A 19,433-nucleotide genomic window follows, 5' to 3' on the forward strand; every position below is an offset into this window, starting at 1 on the left:
TTTTAATGATTCATCTGTTACTGTGTGATTTCCTCAGAGGTGAAGACGACACCGGTGGAGAGCAAGAATGGAAAGAAGACGGAGAGCACAGGAGGAGGAGGAGGAGATGCAGGAGGAGGAGGAGGGGGAGGAGCTAAATACTCCATGTTTACCTGGTTTGTGGTCTTGGCTCTGCTGGGAGTCTGGAGCTCTGTGGCCGTCGTCTACTTCGACATCGTGGATTACGACAGCGTCATCGGTACGTACGGATCGTGATGATGTCATAATAATGAATTAAAACAGAGGTGGAGCGCCACGAGGTCATCAATTAAATTTAAGGGTCAGCAGGTCTGTGAGCCAATGGGAAGAGATCAGGCTCTAGATGTTAACCTTCGCGTTGTCCTCCCGGGTCAAATTGACCCCTTCTGTTCCTTCTGTCCTCCTTTCCTTCCTTCCTTCCTTCCTTCCTTCTTTCCTCCCTCCCTCATTCCATCTTTCATTCCTCCCCCCCTACCTTCCTTCTTTCCTCTGTCCTTCTTTCCTTCCTCTTTCTCTTCCCCTTTTTCTTTCTTTCTCCCTCCCTCCCTCCCTCCCTCCCTCCCTCCCTCCCTCCCTCCCACCCTCTTTCCTTCTTTCCTTCTCTCTTTCCGCCATCCTTCCTTCCTTCCTTTCCTTCCTCCCTTCCTTCCTTCTTTCCTCCCTCCCTCCTTCTCTATTGTATTCCTCCCCACTACCTTCCTTCTTTCCTCTGTCCTTCTTTCCTTCCTCTTTCTCTTCCCCTTTTTCTTTCTCCCTCCCTCCCTCCCTTTCCTTCTTTCCTCCCTCCCTCCTACCTTCCTTCCTTCTTTCTTTCCTTCATCCTTCCTTCCTTTCCTTCCTCCCTTCCTCCCTTCCTCCCTCTCTCTTTCTTTCCTCCATCCTTCCTTCCTTCTTTTCCTTCCTCCCTCCCTCCTTTCCTTCCTTCTTCCTCCCTTCCATCCTTCCTTCTTCCTCCCTTCCTTCCGTGACTCGAGGACAACAGGAGGGTTAAAACAGTCACGTTTCTCTGCTCAGGAGTGTTAACGTGAAGCTTTTAGTCATCAAAATAGTTGCTGATTAATTTCCTGTCTTGACTAATCAGTTAATTGAGTAATAGCTGCAGCTCTAATATGTGTGAGTTAAAGATGCTGGTAGTTTTAGATGATAGAATATGAAGAATATAACATGTTGAATGCTGTTTTTTGAACTCTTTTTTTAAGAAAAACAGGTCAAACTTTAAATTTGCATTTATAAAAACATGTATCGGTTGCAGAAAAACTTAAAAAAGATGCATTTTATTTCCATTTTAGTAAACTGTGGGTCACTTTAGGAAAAGTCCAACTAAAAGAAATGTGTATAAGGTGGTTTTACAGCTGAATTGTAAAAATGGGTAAAATTTGAGAAGCTTTTAAACTCAAAACTGCAACAATTAGTCGATTAATCAATTAGACAATAAACAGAAAAAATTCATCTGCAGCTATTTTAATATTTGAATAATAAGTCTTTTTTTTAAGCAATGAAAATAATCAGAGAGTCAGTGATTATAAAATATAACATATGTTGAAGAAATGTGATGAACACGTTTCACTTTGTCAGGATGTGAACTGCAGCAGCAAAACTATTAATGGTGCGTTCGTCACATTTGGCTGGCCTAGTTTTTTCCCACACACACACACACACACACACACACACACACACACACACACACACACACACACACACACACACACAGTCAGACACTACGCGGAACGTTTCTAAATGTTGCTTTTCTTGCAGGAACTTGTTGTGGTCATGCTGTGCTTTCACAACCTCTTTTTTCCCAGACATGCACACACATATGAACCTGCACGTAGTTTGTCTCACACACACACACACACACACACACACACACACACACACACACACACACACACACACACACACACACACACACACACACACACACACATCAGTCAGATAGAAACCAGATATCAAAGTCGCTCACTGTCAGTGTGACGACAGGTTTGATTCTGGTTTTTAAGTTTATTTGTAAAGATAAATGTTGCTTTTCTGTGTTTCTTCTTCTTTGTTCTCTGTGTATGAAACCTCTCAGGGCTGCATGATGTAGAAAACACACGAAGTAGTAAAAAAAAGGGCCTTGTTTACAATGTTCAGTCATGTTTTCTTATTAAATGTCTTTGTTTAAATGTCAAAAATCATGAAACGTGTGCAGAGGACAGATTTACAGAAGTGAGAACGAACCTGCCAATCAGGATAAGTAGAAATAAGAAACAGATGAATCAGAATAAAGTTCTTAATTTGATGCATAACTTGAGATTAGAGCTGAAACTATTAATTAATTATTCAATCGAGTGATAATTAACTTAACATCAACAATTTAGGTAACTTTTAGTAAAGCGTAGTGTTCCATGGATGGATGGGTGGATGCATGGATTGAGGGATGGATGGATGCATGGATGGATGCATGGAGGGATGCATGCATGGATGGATGCATGGATGGATGCATGGAAGGATGCATGGATGGATGGAGGGATGCATGGATTGAGGGATGGATGGATGCATGGAGGGAAGCATGGATGCATGGATGGATGGATGGATGCATGGATGGATGGATGCATGGATGGATGGATGGATGCATGGATGGATGCATGGAGGGATGCATGGATTGAGGGAGGGATGGATGGATGCATGGATGGATGCATGGATGGATGCATGGATGGATGCATGGAGGGATGCATGGATGGATGCATGCACGGAGGGAGGGATGGATGGATGCATGGAGGGATGGATGGATGGATGGATGCATGGATGGATGGATGGATGCATGGAGGGATGCATGGATGCATGCATGGAGGGAGGGATGGATGGAGGGAGGGATGGATGGATGGATGCATGGAGGGATTCATGGATGCATGGAGGGAGGGATGGATGGATGCATGGAGGGAGGGATGGATGGATGCATGGAGGGATGATGGATGGATGCATGGATGGAGGGATGCAACGATGGATGGATGGATGGATATTTAGTCACTTTATTGATCTCAATGGGAAATTCAGGTTTCCAGCAGCTCAATGAAAGCATGAAAGTAATAAAGCAACAAACAACAGACAGTAAAAAGACAAGAGGTGTAAGAGTAAATAAAACCAACAGTATGTAATGTCTAAAAGTAAATAAGGACTAAAATCTGTTATAAGAAAATATAAAGCACACTGCAGCTGTACTAGAGAAGCATGGACAGTAAAAAGTAAAGAAAGTAAATAATGAAGCCATCATGCAGCCCTGCAGCTCGTCTCTAACTCTGTTCTGTTTATACTAACTCAGAATGAATCCTCTCTTCTTCTCCTTTCTCTCCCTGTGTTATCTCTGCATGCAGCGAGAGCTAAGGAGTTTCGTATGAACTTTTCTGAAGTTTTACAAGGTACGGTGTCCGGACTGCAACATCTGCTAATATATATCACTGGATTGTCATCATCATTTCCATCACTGAAATACTCAAATACTCCAGAGAGTCCAGAGAGGGTCAGATGGAGTGGAAGACTGTAAATTAAAGACACAATAGAGAAAGAGAAAGTATGTAGAAACAGCAGAGCCTCGTAGCTTCCTGTCTAACATCATTTTGAAGTGTCTGCAGCTGTAACCAGAAAACTAAAGTAAGAAGTGTTTTAACGTCTTTGTGTTGAGTCACTGACGACATTTTTCCTGCAGATGCCACATGAACTTGGTTGTTGGTAAACTGATGAACATCTACCTCCTGCACCACATCCTTCCTCTTACAGCTTTAATTCAATGCTGTCATGCTTCTTTGCACTTTGACATATATTCTTTTTTTTGCTTCTAATAAACTGTGAGCTTTGTTCTTATTCATAGCAGAGTGCAAGAGTTTAGCTTTTTTATTCTTCTAAAGATTTAAAGTAAAGCGTCAGGCTCATAGACTGTATATAAGAAATGGATGTAACATCCGTGACGTCACCCATTGGTTTGTGGACTGCTGCTCGGAGGCCAATAGTATCGGATCTGAGCAGCGCCATCTTGAAAATTTCAGGTGCATGCTGGGAAAAATAAAAACAGGGATTCTACTTATATGGGCATCAGGAGGAGCATGAGGCGCCCTCCTGAACCTGTGAACCAATCAACCTGTCAATCACCACGTAGCCACGCCCTAATGCATACCCTGCTTTATCGTCACATATAAAATCAGGGAGGCCAAAATGTCCCAAATGAACATCATACTGCATTGAAGAAGGCTTTAAACTAGCGATTGAGACCATAAACACATTTTGAAAACGTTTACTGAGGTTAGAAATCAAGTGAGAAGTTGGTGAATTCTCCATTGACTTGTATAGAGACGGAAGTCCTTTTGACACCAAAACGGTCGCCCCCTGGTGGCCTTTTGATAGAATGCAGCTTTAAGTTACTTCCACGTTTAGTGTGAGTCTGCGTTGTCTAATGTTAATCTTATTCTCATCACATTTGCACAATTTAATTTGGAGACTAATTATTTCCATGAGCTTGTTTTGTGTTGTTGTAGACTTCATGTGTCTGATTCACTCTTCCTCTTCTTCCTCCTCCTCCTCTTCCTCTTGGTGCTGCAGGTAAACTGACGGCCTACGACACCGATGGAGACGGAGACTTCGACGTGGAAGACGCTAAAGTTCTGCTCGGCAAGTCCACTTCACTTCTTCTCTGTGTTTTTTGTGTGTGTGTGTTTGTGTGTGTGTATGTGTGTGTGATGTCTTGACTGAAGCGGTTTTACAGCTGTGTCACAGTGCCTCAGTTTAAACCAGTTTAAACCAGTTTAAACCAGTTTAACCAGCGGTCTGGGTGATGAGTCCACTCACACTAAACTCCCTGAGAAAAAACTTGATGAACATTGAAGAGATGTTCATTCATAGAGTCAGTGTGGTGAGAAGCTGTCAGCTCATTATAAGCAAAAGATTCACTTCCTCTGTTGTTTTTGAGCATGATCTTCTTCTTCAGGTACCAGTTTACCATTTACATCTTTTAATACTTAACTCTCTCTAATTAACTGCAAGTGCACAATGATCCTGTGCTGGTTCTACTAATACTGATACTGATACTGGCACCTTTTTACTAAAAGTAAGACTGAATGCTCCTGAAAATGTCAAATGGTGTAACCACAAAAGAATGATAAATATTACATATTTTATCCACCTAGAGAGAAAGAAAGAGAGAAAGAAAGAAAGAAAGAAAGAGGAGGAAGAAGAAGAACAAGAAGTAGAAAGAAAGAAAGAGAAAGAAAGGAGGAAAGAAAGAGGAAGAAGAAGAGAAAGAAACAACACAAAGTTGGTGGAAGACAAAGAAAGATAAACGAGGAAGAAAAGAAGAAAGAAAAAGTAGGAAGGAAAGAAACAAAGTAAGAAAGATAAGAGGAAGAAGAGAAAAAGAAAGAAAGAACAGGTAGGAGAAAGAAAGACAGAAAGAGAGATAAACAAGGAAGAAGAGAACGAAAGGAGGAACGTAAGAAAGAAACAAAGAAAGAAGGATAAGAGGAAGAAGAGAAAGAAAGAGAAAGAACGGAGGACGAGGGGAAAAAATTAGGAAAGAAACAGAAAGAAAGAAAGAACACGAAGTTGGAGGAAAGAAAGAAAAAAAGAAAAGAATGACAGAAAAAGGAGGAAGAAGAGAAAGAAAGAAACAAAAAAAGAGAGAAAGTAAGAAAGAAACAGACAGAAAGCAGTCAGGTTCCTGGTCTCCATGGTAACCAGAGTAAATGTAATATTTAGAACAATTGTATTCCATTACCTTTATTTAATATAAAGTTATAATGTAAGATCATGCCAAACTAGTTGATATGGTGTTTTATTGAGAATTTACTGTTTTTAAGCAAGTTGAATTATTTGGTACAAAGTTTTTATGGTTACACCACTTAGACATTTTTGCCATAATCCTCTAATATATTCTCTCTAAATGGATTAAAAGCAGAAATTTGATGCTGGGTCCACAAAAAAAGAATGTGTGCAAGTTATTCATACGTTTATTTTCACCTTTTAACCCTTTAAATTTAAACTAAACCACATGGACACAAAAATAACGTCACTGATCCATAAATAAATAAATAAATAATCAATTAAAATTAAAAATCGAGTGTTTTTCTAAAAAGGCCCAAAATGCTGCGTCTGATTATTATTATTATTATATTTTAGTTAACAAACCGTGTAGAGAATAAGAGCAAAGTGAGTCGTCCGTCTTCTTCTTCTTTTTTTTCGGCGAGCTGACAGGAAGTGACAGATCGCCTGACGAGACAGAGACAGGAAGTAAAGACTTATCTGTTGTCTGTGGTTCATCTGCGACTCCTTTAACTCACTATCTTTCTCTCTTTCCCGCATCGCCATCCTTTATTTTTGCCCTTTTTTTGTGTTTTTTTGTTATGGCTCTTCTCCATCCTCCCTTCCTCCCTTCCTTCCTTCCTTCCTCCCTTCCTTCCTTCCTTCCTTCCTTCCTTCCTTCCTTCCTTCCTTCCTTCCTTCCTTCCTTCCTTCCTACCAATCCTCCTTTAATTTCTCCTCCTTTTTCCTTGAATGTTCTCCTTCACCACCTTTCCTCCACTTCCCCTTTTTTTCCTCCACCTTCTCTCCCATCCATCCCTTCTATTTTTCTCTCTTTCCCTCCCTTTCTCTCTCTCCTTCCCTCCTTTTCTTTCTCTCTCTCTCTCGTCAGGCTTGACCAAAGATGGCGGCGGTAGTGCGAACGCCGAGTCGCTTGAGGAGGTTCTTAATATTTTAGCAGAGGAGGGCTCTGATTGGATCTATGGCTTCTTCACCTTCCTCTATGACGTAGTGTCCTCACCTGTAGAGCGGGGCGAGGAAAAGGAGGAGGAGGAGGGAAAGGAGGAAGGGAAGGAGGAAGAGGAGGAGGCGGCGGAGGAGGATGAGAGGCAGGAGGAAGGTGGAGCGGTCGATGACGTGGAAGTCAAAGGAGTCATACTGGACCTCCAGAACCAATAGGAGGACAGGAAGCAGAGCCACAGCCAGTAACAAAGGCTCCCTGATCACAGCTTACTGGGACCAGACTGGGATGTAGTCCAGTCCGGCTGGAAGGAGGAGGAGGAAGAGGAGGTGCAGTGTGTATGTTGTGGTGCAGCCGACCTAATAGAGGAGTCTGGTTTCCACAGCAGGGGCCAAACTGGGCGGACTGGTCCTTTTTAAAAAGAAAACTCCACTCATCCTTAAACCATTGATTTTGATCAGAATATCGTTAATTTATTGGATTTATTGGATTTATATGATCAGCCTTTACTGGCCGATCATCTTTCTATATGAACAAAAGTCTTTAATATCATTTTCTGTTGTTTTTTTCCACAAACAACAAAATATTTTATAGGATTTAACGATTATTTTCATTATCGATCAACCTGCAGATTTTCTCCATTATTTGATGAATCGTTTATAATACGAAAAGTTAAAATAGTGACACCGTTTCTCAGAGGGGACGCTGATTTTGGTGTCTTCAATTTTCTAGTAGGCTTTACACGATCAGGATTTTTGGGGCCGATCACCGATCAAATCACGTTTTCTTTGTCCACGCTCCGTTTCTTAAACTCGGCTCCTCCTTGTGTTCCTTTATCCAGGTGCCTGATTAAATTTGTGGTGTTGAAACATTTTGCAGATACTTCCCCACGAGGTACTTTAGTGTTGCAACCAGGCGGGGAGTTCTGGTCCTCTGAAATGAGGCCAACGCGGAAGTAACTTAAAACTGCATTCTATCAAAAGGCCACCAGGGGGCGACCGTTTTGGTGTCAAAAGGACTTCCGTCTCTATACAAGTCAATGGAGAATTCACCAACTTTTCACTTGATTTCTAACCTCAGTAAACGTTTTCAAAATGTGTTTATGGTCTCAATCGCTAGTTTAAAGCCTTCTTCAATGCAGTATGATGTTCATTTGGGACATTTTGGCCTCCCTGATTTTATATGTGACGATAAAGCAGGGTATGCATGGCTTGTGTTTTATCTGTCTCATTTACTCCGAAGAAGTCCCACACCACCGACATGTTTGTTTGAATCCGACAGCTAATGATTCAAGATTCAAAAAACTTTATTGTCCGTCACATCGTTACAGGGCTCAAAACTAGCTGTCGGATTCAAACAAACATGTCGGTGTTGTGGAACTTCTTCTGCAATCTATGCAACGGGAGCATCTGCAAAAAGTTTCAACACAACAATGACGACATCGATCGGATTGGCGAATTAAGACATTACAGCCGATCTCACAAATTGCATAAAATGCTAAATATCGGCCGATCCGATGTAGCCGATCAGATAGGCGGAAAGCCTATTTTCTAGTTTCCTCTGATTTAAAAGTCTAAACTGTTAAAATAGTCAGTGAGGAGCCTTTTGGTACAGGCAGCGTCCCTGGTTCGATTCCAACAACGGACCTTTGCTACAGCTCATTCCTCTCTCTCTCTCTCTCTCTCTCTCTCTGTTTCCTTCCATCCACTGCCAAATAAAAGGCAAAAAAAGCACCAAAAATAAACCTAAAATACTCCGTTAACTGTCGTATATGTGACGGGCAAATCTTCACATTTAGGAAGCTGGAACCACTTTTGTTGTAAAATGATTTATTGATTATCAAAATAGTTGCTGATAAATGTTCTATTGAATTACTTTAATTGATCATTTATTCATCGTTTCATCTCTAATATAAACTCGTGCAAACAATCGACTGCTTGATAAATCGACTAATCGTTGCAGCTCTAATAATCATTAACCATAAATCCCAGTTATTCTGCTTTTAGACTAATTTCCTTCATTCAGCTACCAGTTTTAAATCATGTCTGAAAATCAACTTGCAGGAACTTGTTGAGAATAATTAACATTTATTTACCTTTTATTTGGTTTACATTTATATGTGTGTGTTTTTTTAAGTTGTTGGATCCTTCTAAATCTGCCTGAATCATTTATTCTCCAATAAGTCGTTTTAGAAGGTAAAAAATTCACTTTTGAACTTTATGAATCTTATTTTAATGATCCTGCAGTATTATATATTTTGTCCTATTTGGTGCCGGCTGATGCAAAACGTTGTCTGCAGTGTTTCTGTAGAAAGAAGTGAGCGTTCTGAAATGTTATGTTATGAAATGTTTGGTAAATAATCACTGGTAATGTGGATATAAAGACAAAGTGGGTAAAAGGTAAAAAAATAGGGCTAGAGCTTAGTCCGTTAAGTTCAGAAAATTACATCATTTTACATCATGCAGCATTTAAAACCAGGAAAAGACAACTCTGATGACATATCACGATATCCGAAATCTAAGACGATATCTAGTCTCATATCACGATATTGATATAATATCGATATATTGCCCAGCTCTACGTTCGAGTGAGAATTTACCACCAAACACCCGATAAATTGGAGATCCTGTTCCAATCAAACCAAGTGTTGCTGGAGGGTAAAAAGTTGTATTTGATGATACTTTAATCAATATAACAACGTCACCGCTCTGTTCTTTATGTTCTGCTGTGTTCACTCAGTGTTAATAAGACTTTATAATAACAATATAATACAATGCCTGCACGTTTCCTCCTGCAACCTTCTAATATTCACATTTGTAGGTGATATCCTGCTTTATTTGTATATCTGGGTCAGTGACTTTTGTTTGTGTCCATGTGGTTTAGTTTAAATTTAAAGGGGTTAAAATGTGAAAATAAACGTATGAATAACTTGCACACATTCTTTTTTTTTTTTGCTTTTAATCCATTTTGAGAGAAAAATACTAAATGTACATTTAAACAAACCTGATGCTGCTTTTAAAGTCTGTGTAAAGTAAGAATAAATATGTGTTCTGAGTTTGACATACCACAGAAAAGTGTGTTGTTAACCACCCTGCCAAATTTGAATGATTAAAAAAATCGACAAATATATGAAATTAGGCTTCAAAGTCTGCCTATTTCTCTGCTCCCAAACGCTGAAGCCCCGCCCCCTACCAAGTGTCAACTGTCAATCAAAGTCACCACCTCTACCAGAAACATGGACGCTAGGTCTGAGAGCTTTCTGCTGCTAACTCAGCTGCTAGCTCGGTGGCTAATTCAGCAGCTAGCTCGGTGGCTAACTCGGCGGCTAGCTTGGCGGCTAACTCAGCTAACTGTAGACTGTAGTAGTAGTGTGCGCTGAATGTATTTATACCTCTACAGCAGCAGGGGCGGGTTTATGCTAAGCCTAGCTCCACAATTCAAATCTAAATGGTTGAAATGCTTTTTACACCTTTTTTAGAAATACATTTATGACCTATTTAATGTGTTTAGAAGAAAATTTCTGAATTCACTTTATACGGTCTTTAAACGTTTTTTTTAACCCTTTTTTGTCACTGACCCATATATTAGAAATGTGATGATCAGTCTTCTTTTATCTTAGCGCTGCTCCTTATTTATGCCGCTCTTAACACTTTAAAGCCACAGTAACACTGTAAAGGTTTGTTATTTGTATTCTTTCTTACTCATAATGTGTTGACCACATTCATGTTTGATATTTGATTGTAACTCAGCAGGTCAGCGGTCGGTTGTGATAAACTTTTGCTCAGTTTATTGTTCATGAATCAGTTCAGATTGTGGATATTAAAATTCTGGAGTCGTGAGTTACAGCATCTGTTATTCAGCTGTTTTTACTGACACACTTCCTGTCCACTTCCTGTCCACTTCCTGTCCAAACACACTTGAAATTCCACCACTGCTTGCAGAGATATTCTTTGTAAAAGTAAAAAATCTCTCTTCTGTCAATCTGTTATCACTACATAAGTGTACTTCTTAGCAGATATAGAAGAAAGTAGAGAAATAATCCCATTATAATCTTAAATATTGAATGCAGTCTGAAGTATTTTCCTCATATGGATGTATTTAAAGTCCGTGTAGAGTAAGAATAAATATGTGTTCTGAGTTTGACATACCACAGAAAAGTGTGTTGTTAACCACCCTGCCAAATTTGAATGATTAAAAAAATATATGAAATTAGGCTTCAAAGTTGTGTAAAAATCAGCCTTTTTTTCTTCTCCCAAACGCTGTGGGAGTGCCCTCCGAGTCCGCTGAAGCCCCGCCCCCTACCAAGTGTCACCTGTCAATCAAAGTCACCACCTCTACCAGAAACATAGACGCTAGGTCTGAGAGCTTTCTGCTGCTAGCTCGGCGGCTAACTCAGTGGCTAGCTCGACGGCTAACTTGGCGGCTAGCTCGAAGGTTAACCAGGCAGCTAGCTCGGCGGCTAACTCGGTGGCTAGCTCGGCGGCTAACTCCGCTAACTGTAGACTGTAGTAGTAGTAGTTTGCGCTGAATGTATTTATACCTACAGCTGCAGGGGCGGGTTTATGCTAAACACTAAATCCAGACACAGAAATGTTGAAGCACAGTTTGTGAAGCCTAGCTCCACAATTCAAATCTAAATCGATGAAATGCTTTTTACACCTTTTTTTAGAAATACATTTATGACCTATTTAATGTGTTTAGAAGAAAATGTCTGAATTCACTTTACACAGTCTTTAATTATTTCTAGACAGCAGATTAGCTTTCAGTAGCTTCCATTAACTTTCTCTGCCGTCTGTTGGTTCAGATGAGAAGACGTTAAAAGGTGCCGCTTTCAGAAGAGACAGACTGAGAAAAGGTACCGTATAAAAACCTGTGTGTTTGAACATAATCATCACTCACACTGCACCGTACCCCCTGCTGACAATCCCGTCTGTTTCTAAACCTCATAGAGGACAAGAAACAGTCGAAGAAGAGAGGTAAAAGTAAAGGTACGGTCTCCTCTGCTCCTGCACGACTTCTGTTTGCTCCTCAGTGATTATAGTAAAGTGTTAGTAAAAGCTTTAACCCTCCTGTCGTCCTCCCGGGTCAAATTGACCCCATCTCTTTTCACTGTTCTTTCTTTCCTTCGTTCCTCCCTCTTTCTTTCATTTTTCCTTCGTTCTTCCCCTCCTTCCCTCTTTCTTTGCTCCCTCCTCCTTCCATACTTCTTTCCTCACTTCCTTCCATCCTTCCTTGCTTCCTTCCTTCCTCCTTTCCTTCCTTCCTTCTCTCCTTACTTCTGTCCTTACTTCCTTCCTCTTTTCCTCCTTTCCTTCCTTCCTTCCATCCTTCTTTCCTCCCTCCCTCCCTCCTTACTCCTTTCCTTTCCTTCCTTCCTTCCTTCTTTCCTTCCTTCCTTCCTTCCATCGTCCTTTTCATCCCTCCCCCCTCCTTACTCCTTTCCTCCCTTCCTCCTGTCCTTCCTTGACCTGAGGACAACAGGAGGGTTAACACTGCAAGGGTTCAATATGATCTAAATAAAAAAAAATAATAAATGAGACAATGAACTAAACGTCACAACTGATCGGTTTGTTTTGAACCATCCTAGAAGACGAGACAATAGAGGCTCCTGTTCCAGAGATGAAACTCACAAAAGGTACAAAAGGTTCAGAGTTCTGATCTTTCTGTGTTTGAGTTTGTGTGATTTACTGTCTGTTATTTAGAGTTTACATCAACCGATACTTCGTGTTCAGATGACCTCGTATCTATCTGTTGATGTGATCGGTCTGCAGCAGAAAGTAGGCAGCATGATCTCGCCATCTGACTGAACTTAACCTTCTCCGCCTTCACACAAATGTCCACTTGTATAATCCCTCTGTTATGGCGCTTTTCCACTACACAGTTCCAGCACGACTCGACTCGACTTGGGTTTTTCCTGTGTTTCCATCAGGGATAGTACCTCGTACCTGGTGCTTTTTTAGTACCTGCTCTGGTGAGGTTCCAAGCGAGCCAAGCCGATACTAAATGTGACGTCAATAGACTGCCGGCCACTGATTGGTCAGAGAGTCACTGGAAGAGTCATGAGCCGTCCCACACAAGAATCAAACCCGGCATTTTTAAACACCGGCTTGCTTGTTGTGATTTGGCGCTATACAAATTAAGATTGATTTTGCTTTGTGTGAGACAGAAAGCCTCACAGTACACCATCGCCTCCATGTCCTCCATTGTTTATCAATCAATCAATCTTAATTTGTATAGCGCCAAATCACAACAAAGTTATCTCAAGGCACTTTACACATAGAGCAGGTTCTTAACCGAACTCTTCAGGTTTTAATTTTAAAGAGACCCAACATTCCCACATGAGAAAGCACTTAGCGACAATGGCAAGAAAAAACTCCCTTTTAACAGGAAGAAACCTCAGGCAGAACCAGGCTCAAAGTGGGCGGCCATTTGCCTTGACCGGTTGGGGTATAGAGAAGAGAGAGAGAAGCACATTGAAAATAAACATTGAAGCTTGAAGGTCCGGGACTGGAATATGTCATCCCGGCTTCTTATGTGTTTTGTCGCGTATAAAACAAAGTCACAGCAGTTTCGCGGAGCCGTGCTATGACGACCCCGCCCACGTTGAGTAGGTACCTTCTTGTAATGGAAAAGGTCTGTCCTGGAATCGTGTCGAGTAGAGTCGTGCTGGAACTGTGTAGTGGAAAAGCGTCATTAGCGTCATCAGACCTGCTGTGATGTGTGAGGCTGAGCGGTTTGTTAAACTCTCTGTAGAGATGAAAGTGAAGCTGACAGTCTGTTTGTTCATCTCTGTGTCAGACGAGGCAGCAGAGGAGACGGCTGCTAGAAAGAACACGACCCGAGGTACTAAAAGCTGCTGTCTGCATGTCTGAAATGGACCCGTTTTGGTTTCTTTGGTCTGATCTGATTTGGTGTGAGCACGGCTTTGGTTTGAACGTTTAAAAAACATTTAAATGCATTTGTCAAATTTGTGAAATAACACAAACAAGCAGAGTTCTTGGTTGAATTCATAGTTGAGACACGATCGCTGTGTTTGTTTGCTAGTGACGTTTTTTAATAGTTTTTAGACAACAATAGAGGTCTACAGCACTGTTAGTAGATCAGTTCATTGTTAGTTTGGCTCCAAACATTAGATCGAGATGTTTAAAATAAGAAAAACATATAGATATCTATCTATATAGAAACCTTATCCTTTAAATATAGTTAGTTTGTTGATGATACAGTGATTTACATTGTACATGTTTACCATTTATAGAGCTTTCATAGCATTCAGATCATAATCAAAGCTTGTTCCTTCATTATGAAAAGTTTGTGATGTGTGTTTAACAGTTTTTGGACAACAACAGAGGGATCAGATATATCAGACTTTGATACACACACAATACTTCACTGGAAGATCAACAGGAGATCCCATTTTTCTGCAAGATGCTGATAACGTTTGGCCTTAATGCAACAACTAAACTAAGACTGGTGTTTTTGGTGTATTTTTAAAACTGATTATTATACTAGCAACTACAGTGTGATGATGTCATGCTCTGACAGTGATGCCTGCATTCGTAACACCGCCTTGGTTGCCGTGAGTTACCACATTAACAGCTCGGTTTGGATTAATCGGTACGCTAACGGTAAAGTCTCGTCTTTTAACTCAAACCTCAGACCGTCCCGTTCGAGGAGTCACGCTGCGCTCCGCTCTGCAAGAAGAGCTGAGGATGATCCACGAAAAGATGGAGGCCAAGAGGATCGCTCGCATCGCCCTGGCCGAGATCAGAGCCTTCCTCGCCGAGGAGGAGGAAGAGAAGGAGGCGGCATGGGCGCTGAAGATGAAGACGCTGGAGGCGGCCCAGGAGCAACTGAAGGAGGAGACAGAGAGGGTGGAGAAGGAGAAAGAGGAGAAGGAGAACATGGAAAAAGAGAAGGCAGAGAAGGAAATGATGGTAGAAGAGAAGGCAGATATGGAGAGGGAGAATGTGGAGAAGGAGAGGATTGAAAAAGAGAAGGCAGAAAAGGAAAGGATGGAAAGACAGATGGCTGAGAAGGAAAGGGTGGAGAGGGAAGCTAAAGAGAAAGCAGAGAAAGAGAAACAAGATATGGAGAGACTGGCCAAAGAAGAGAGGGAACAACTGGAGCGAGAGATAGCCGAGAAGGATAAGATGGAGAGAGAGCGTCTGGCCAGGGAACGAGAGAAAGAAGCCAAGGAGAAGGAGGAGAGGGAACGACTGGAGAAAGAGAGACTTGAAAAGGAAAGAATAGCAAAAGAGAAGGAGAGGATGGAGAGAGAGAAGGCGGAGAAGGAACGATTAGAGAGGGAGAGGCTCGAGAAGGAAAGGATCACCAAAGAGAAGGCGGAAAAAGAGAGACTGGAGAAGGAACGAATCGCTAAGGAAAGAGAGCGAATCGCCCGAGAGAAGGAACGACAAGAACAAGAACGGATCGCCAGAGAGAAGGCAGAAAAAGAAAGGCTGGAGAAAGAAAGGATCGCCAAGGAAAATGAAAGACTTGAGAAAGAAAGGATCGCCAAAGAAAAGGAAAGACTTGAAAAGGAAAGAATCGCCAAAGAAAAGGAAAGACTTGAAAAGGAAAGAATCGCCAAAGAAAAGGAAAGACTTGAAAAGGAAAGAATCGCCAAAGAAAAGGAAAGACTTGAGAAAGAAAGGATCGCCAAAGAAAAGGAAAGACTTGAGAAAGAAAGAATCGCCAAAGAAAAGGAAAGACTTGAGAAAGAAAGAATCGCCAAAGAAAAGGAAAGACTTGAAAAGGAAAGGATCGCCAAAGAAAAGGAAAGACTTGAGAAAGAAAGGATCGCCAAAGAGAAGGCAGAGAAAGAAAGACTGGAGAGGGAACGCATCGCTAAGGAAAGGGAAAGACTTGCGAGGGAGAAGGAGAGGATGGAAAGAGAGAGGGCCGAAAAGGAAAGACAAGAAAAAGAGAGAATTGCCAAGGAGAAGGCGAGGATGGAGAGAGAACGCATCGCCCGAGAGAATGCACGAATCGCTCAGGAAAAAGAGCGATTAGAGAAAGAAAGAGCGGAAAAGGAAAGAGCGGCGAGAGAACAGAGGGAAAGGATGGAGAGGGAACGATTGGCGAAAGAAAGAGAGAGAATGGCCAGGGAGAAAGAGAGGATCGCGAGAGAGAAAGAGCTGCTGGAGAGGCAGAGAGTCGCCAGAGAGAAAGCCCTCCGAGAAAAGATGGAGGCCGAGCGGCTGGCGAAGGAACGCAACGCCGCCGCTGCCGCCAAGAGACCCGAACACCCGGAGAGGAAAACCAACACGTCAATGCCGAGACATCCGACGGCAGAGAAGAAAACACGCGGCGCCGGAGTGAAAGCTCAGGAAGTCAGGAGGGAGAAGAGCGCGGCCGATGGAAAGAAGTAGTAACGTTATCGCACACGAAGATGCGATCTGATTCATGGTGCTCGGACTCAACGGCGTCAAATAACGTGTGAAATGTTTTAAACTGTGATTTTTGTTCTGTGACTGAACAGCTGGATCCTTCATTTAACAACAAGAACAAGTGTAGAGCTGCAACCAGTAGCCGATAAACAGTATAGTAAGTATTTATTATAGTTCAGTATCCGTTTGGAGTCATTTTAGAAGAAAACATTTCAAAATGGAAAAAAGCTCCAACACACTGTCTCACTCACTGTTGTATGTTTTATTAAATTACTGCTACGATACGATACGGTACGTTACGATACGATGCGATTCTATATGATACAATACGATACGATACGATACAATATGATATAGTACGGTATGATACAGTACGGTACGATACGATACGATACAGTACGATACAATACGATACGATTCTATATGATACAATACGATTTGATTACGATACAATATGATATAGTACGGTACGATACAATGCAATTCTATATCGTACGATAAGGTACAATACAATACGATATGGTACGATTCGATTACGATACAATACGATATGGAATTGTACGATAAATTACGATACAATACGATACGGTAAGATACATTGCAATTCTATATCGTACGATAAGGTACAATACGATACAGTACGATACAATACGGTACGATATAATACAATACAATATGGAATTGTACGATACGATACAATGCAATTCTATATCGTACGATAAGGTACAATACGATATGATACGATACGATACTATATGATACAATATGATACAATATGATATGATATACTTTATAGGGCCCGACCGATACTAGATTTTTGGGGCTGATGCCGATATTAGGGAATAAAAAAACGCAGATATCAACATTATTATACAATATATATCATGTGGAAATATATTGTTTCATTTTGCATGTTAGCCTGATGTCTGAAGTTCTTTGGTGGACTTTTCATGGTGAATAACGCAAAAGCAAATCGCCTCCATCTTCCTGCCTCATTATACCAGGTGTTTCATTATGAACTTCTTTTAAATATGTAAAATATTTGAACCTTCTGGTGTAACTTTGTTAAATGTGATGTGATGGATTCAACCGTTTACTGGAGGAAAAGTCTCAGTTTGTTATCTGTGCTGCTGAGAAGATGATGGATGTTAATAAGCATGAGAGGATCAGGAAATCCAAACCAGATTTCCCTCCATATATTTGATCATCTGCAGTATGATACAGTATAAAAGTTAATAACATAGACTGTATATAAGAAATGGACGTAACATCCGTGACGTCATCCATTGATTTGTGGACTGCTGCTTGAATGCCAATAGCACCGGGTCTGAGCAGCGCCATCTTGAATATTTCAGGTGCATGCTGGGAAAAATAAAAACATGGATTCTACTTATATGGGCATCAGGAGGAGCATGAGGCGCCCTCCTGAACCTGTGAACCAATCAACCTGTCAATCACGACGTAGCCACGCCCTAATGCATACCCTGCTTTATCGTCACATATAAAATCAGGGAGGCCAAAATGTCCCAAATGAACATCATACTGCATTGAAGAAGGCTTTAAACTAGCGATTGAGACCATAAACACATTTTGAAAACGTTTACTGAGGTTAGAAATCAAGTGAGAAGTTGGTGAATTCTCCATTGACTTGTATAGAGACGGAAGTCCTTTTGACACCAAAACGGTCGCCCCCTGGTGGCCTTTTGATAGAATGCAGTTTTAAGTTACTTCCGCGTTGGCATCATTGCAGAGGACCGGAACTCCCCGCTTGATTCTGATGCATTTAAAACCTTGTTAAGTTAGGAGACACTTCCTGATCGAGTCGTAAAAGAGTCGTATTGTCATTTTTATTTTTATGAGGTTGTTTCTTACTTGTGATTAAATAGTTTTTGCTCTATAGGAAACAGCTTTGGCCTCCACCATCCCAACGCTCTGACTCTGATCTATGCTCTTGTCTTATTGGTTGTTTGTAACTGTAATTATCTTTGGTTGGTTTAGTTTAGCTCAGAGCAGAAGTTAATAGTCTGTCATGTAGTGTAGTGTGTATATATGGGATGAATAATGCTGAATTTATCAGTGTCAGAGTGTATAAACTGATGTGTACAGCACATGTTTTTGCTGCAGGGCAGAAACTAAAACAGCTGCTTGCTTTTTGAATCAGTTCATTTCACAGCAGCAGCTTAAAAAACACTCAACAGCCTGTTTGTTTGTTTTCTGCTTTAACCTTCCTGTCGTCCTCCCGTCTGTTTTGACTGTTCCTTCTTTCCTCCCTTCTGTCCTTCCTTCCTCCATCCTTCATTCTCTCTTTCTTTCCTTCCTCTCTCTTTCCTCCCTTCCTTCTTTCCTTCTTCCATCCCCCTTTCTTCCTTCATTCTGTCCTTCCTTCCTCCCTCCATCCTTCTTTCATTCCCTCCTTCCTTCCTTCTCTCTTTCTTTCCTCTCCCCTATCTTCCTCCCTTCCTTCTTTCCTCTGTCCTTCTTTCCTTCCTCCCTCCCTCCTTCACTCTTCCTTTCCTCTCCCCTATCTTCCTCCCTTCCTTCTTTCCTCTGTCCTTCTTTCCTTCCTTCCTCCCTTCCTCTTTTCCTTTCTCCCTCCTACCTTTTTTTCCTTCTTTCCTCCCTCCCTCCTTCCTTCCTCCCTTCCTTCCTCCCTCCTTTCCTTCCTCCTCCCTTCCTTCTTCCTCCCTTCCATCCTTCCATCCTTCCTTCCTTCCTTCCTTGACTCGAGGACAACAGGAGGGTTAAATGCACCTTTGGGTCCTTTTTAAACGCAGGTTTAACTGTGTTTTTTATTGCTGTTACAAGTTTAAATGTATTATTCATCATCATTTAAATCATTTTGCAGCTCTGAACAGGTAAAGTTTTAATTTTACACTGAAAAAAGACGATAAAAAAACAGAAAAATGAACATAATGTGTATCAGAAGTGAAGTTTTTCCTGTTTTTTAACGAGATAATCGTCTCATTAACAACTACATCTCATTACCTTTCATTAGATCGGAAACACTGGATTAGTTAATTGACAGAAAAGTAATTAATCAACAATGCTGATAATCATTTACACATGAAGTGAGGACACTTTACATATAAATGAACGTCTGTTAGATTCAAGTTCCCAATTTTCTGACTTTTCATAGCAGAAAATATAGAAATAGATTATTAGACTAAAGTTTACAAAGCTTAGGTTTATTTTTTGCTTCTTGTAGCTTTTTCCTTAGTTTGCGTTTTCTTTGCTGCTCAAAACTAAAACTGCTTTTCCTTCAAAATGTGACAAAAAAAACCTTTTAATGAATAAACGTT

At 41.0% G+C, this 19,433-nt stretch overlaps 2 protein-coding genes across 2 annotated transcripts in view; both read left to right on the top strand.

Annotated features, from left to right (window-relative positions):
* Nucleotides 1–19,433, top strand: part of LOC134002056 (aspartyl/asparaginyl beta-hydroxylase-like) — a 27,581-nt gene continuing 8,148 nt past the window's right edge. The window contains exons 1-2 of the mRNA XM_062441324.1: nucleotides 1–238; nucleotides 4,591–4,659. Coding sequence (XP_062297308.1) covers nucleotides 145–238; nucleotides 4,591–4,659 — 163 coding nt within the window. The 5' untranslated portion in view covers nucleotides 1–144. The remainder of the gene's footprint in view (nucleotides 239–4,590; nucleotides 4,660–19,433) is intronic.
* LOC134002038 (calponin homology domain-containing protein DDB_G0272472-like) lies at nucleotides 13,780–16,392 on the top strand. The gene has a single exon (XM_062441287.1). It carries the CDS (start codon nucleotides 14,455–14,457, stop codon nucleotides 16,114–16,116), a length of 1,662 nt encoding a protein of 553 aa, XP_062297271.1. The 5' UTR covers nucleotides 13,780–14,454; the 3' UTR covers nucleotides 16,117–16,392.

This window comes from Scomber scombrus, chromosome 20 (genome assembly GCF_963691925.1).
Source record: "Scomber scombrus chromosome 20, fScoSco1.1, whole genome shotgun sequence".
NCBI classification, from domain to species: domain Eukaryota; kingdom Metazoa; phylum Chordata; class Actinopteri; order Scombriformes; family Scombridae; genus Scomber; species Scomber scombrus.

Bases quoted from the DNA above. Each gene is read 5' to 3' on its own strand.
- LOC134002038 (XM_062441287.1), top strand. From the start codon at position 14,455: ATGATCCACGAAAAGATGGAGGCCAAGAGGATCGCTCGCATCGCCCTG.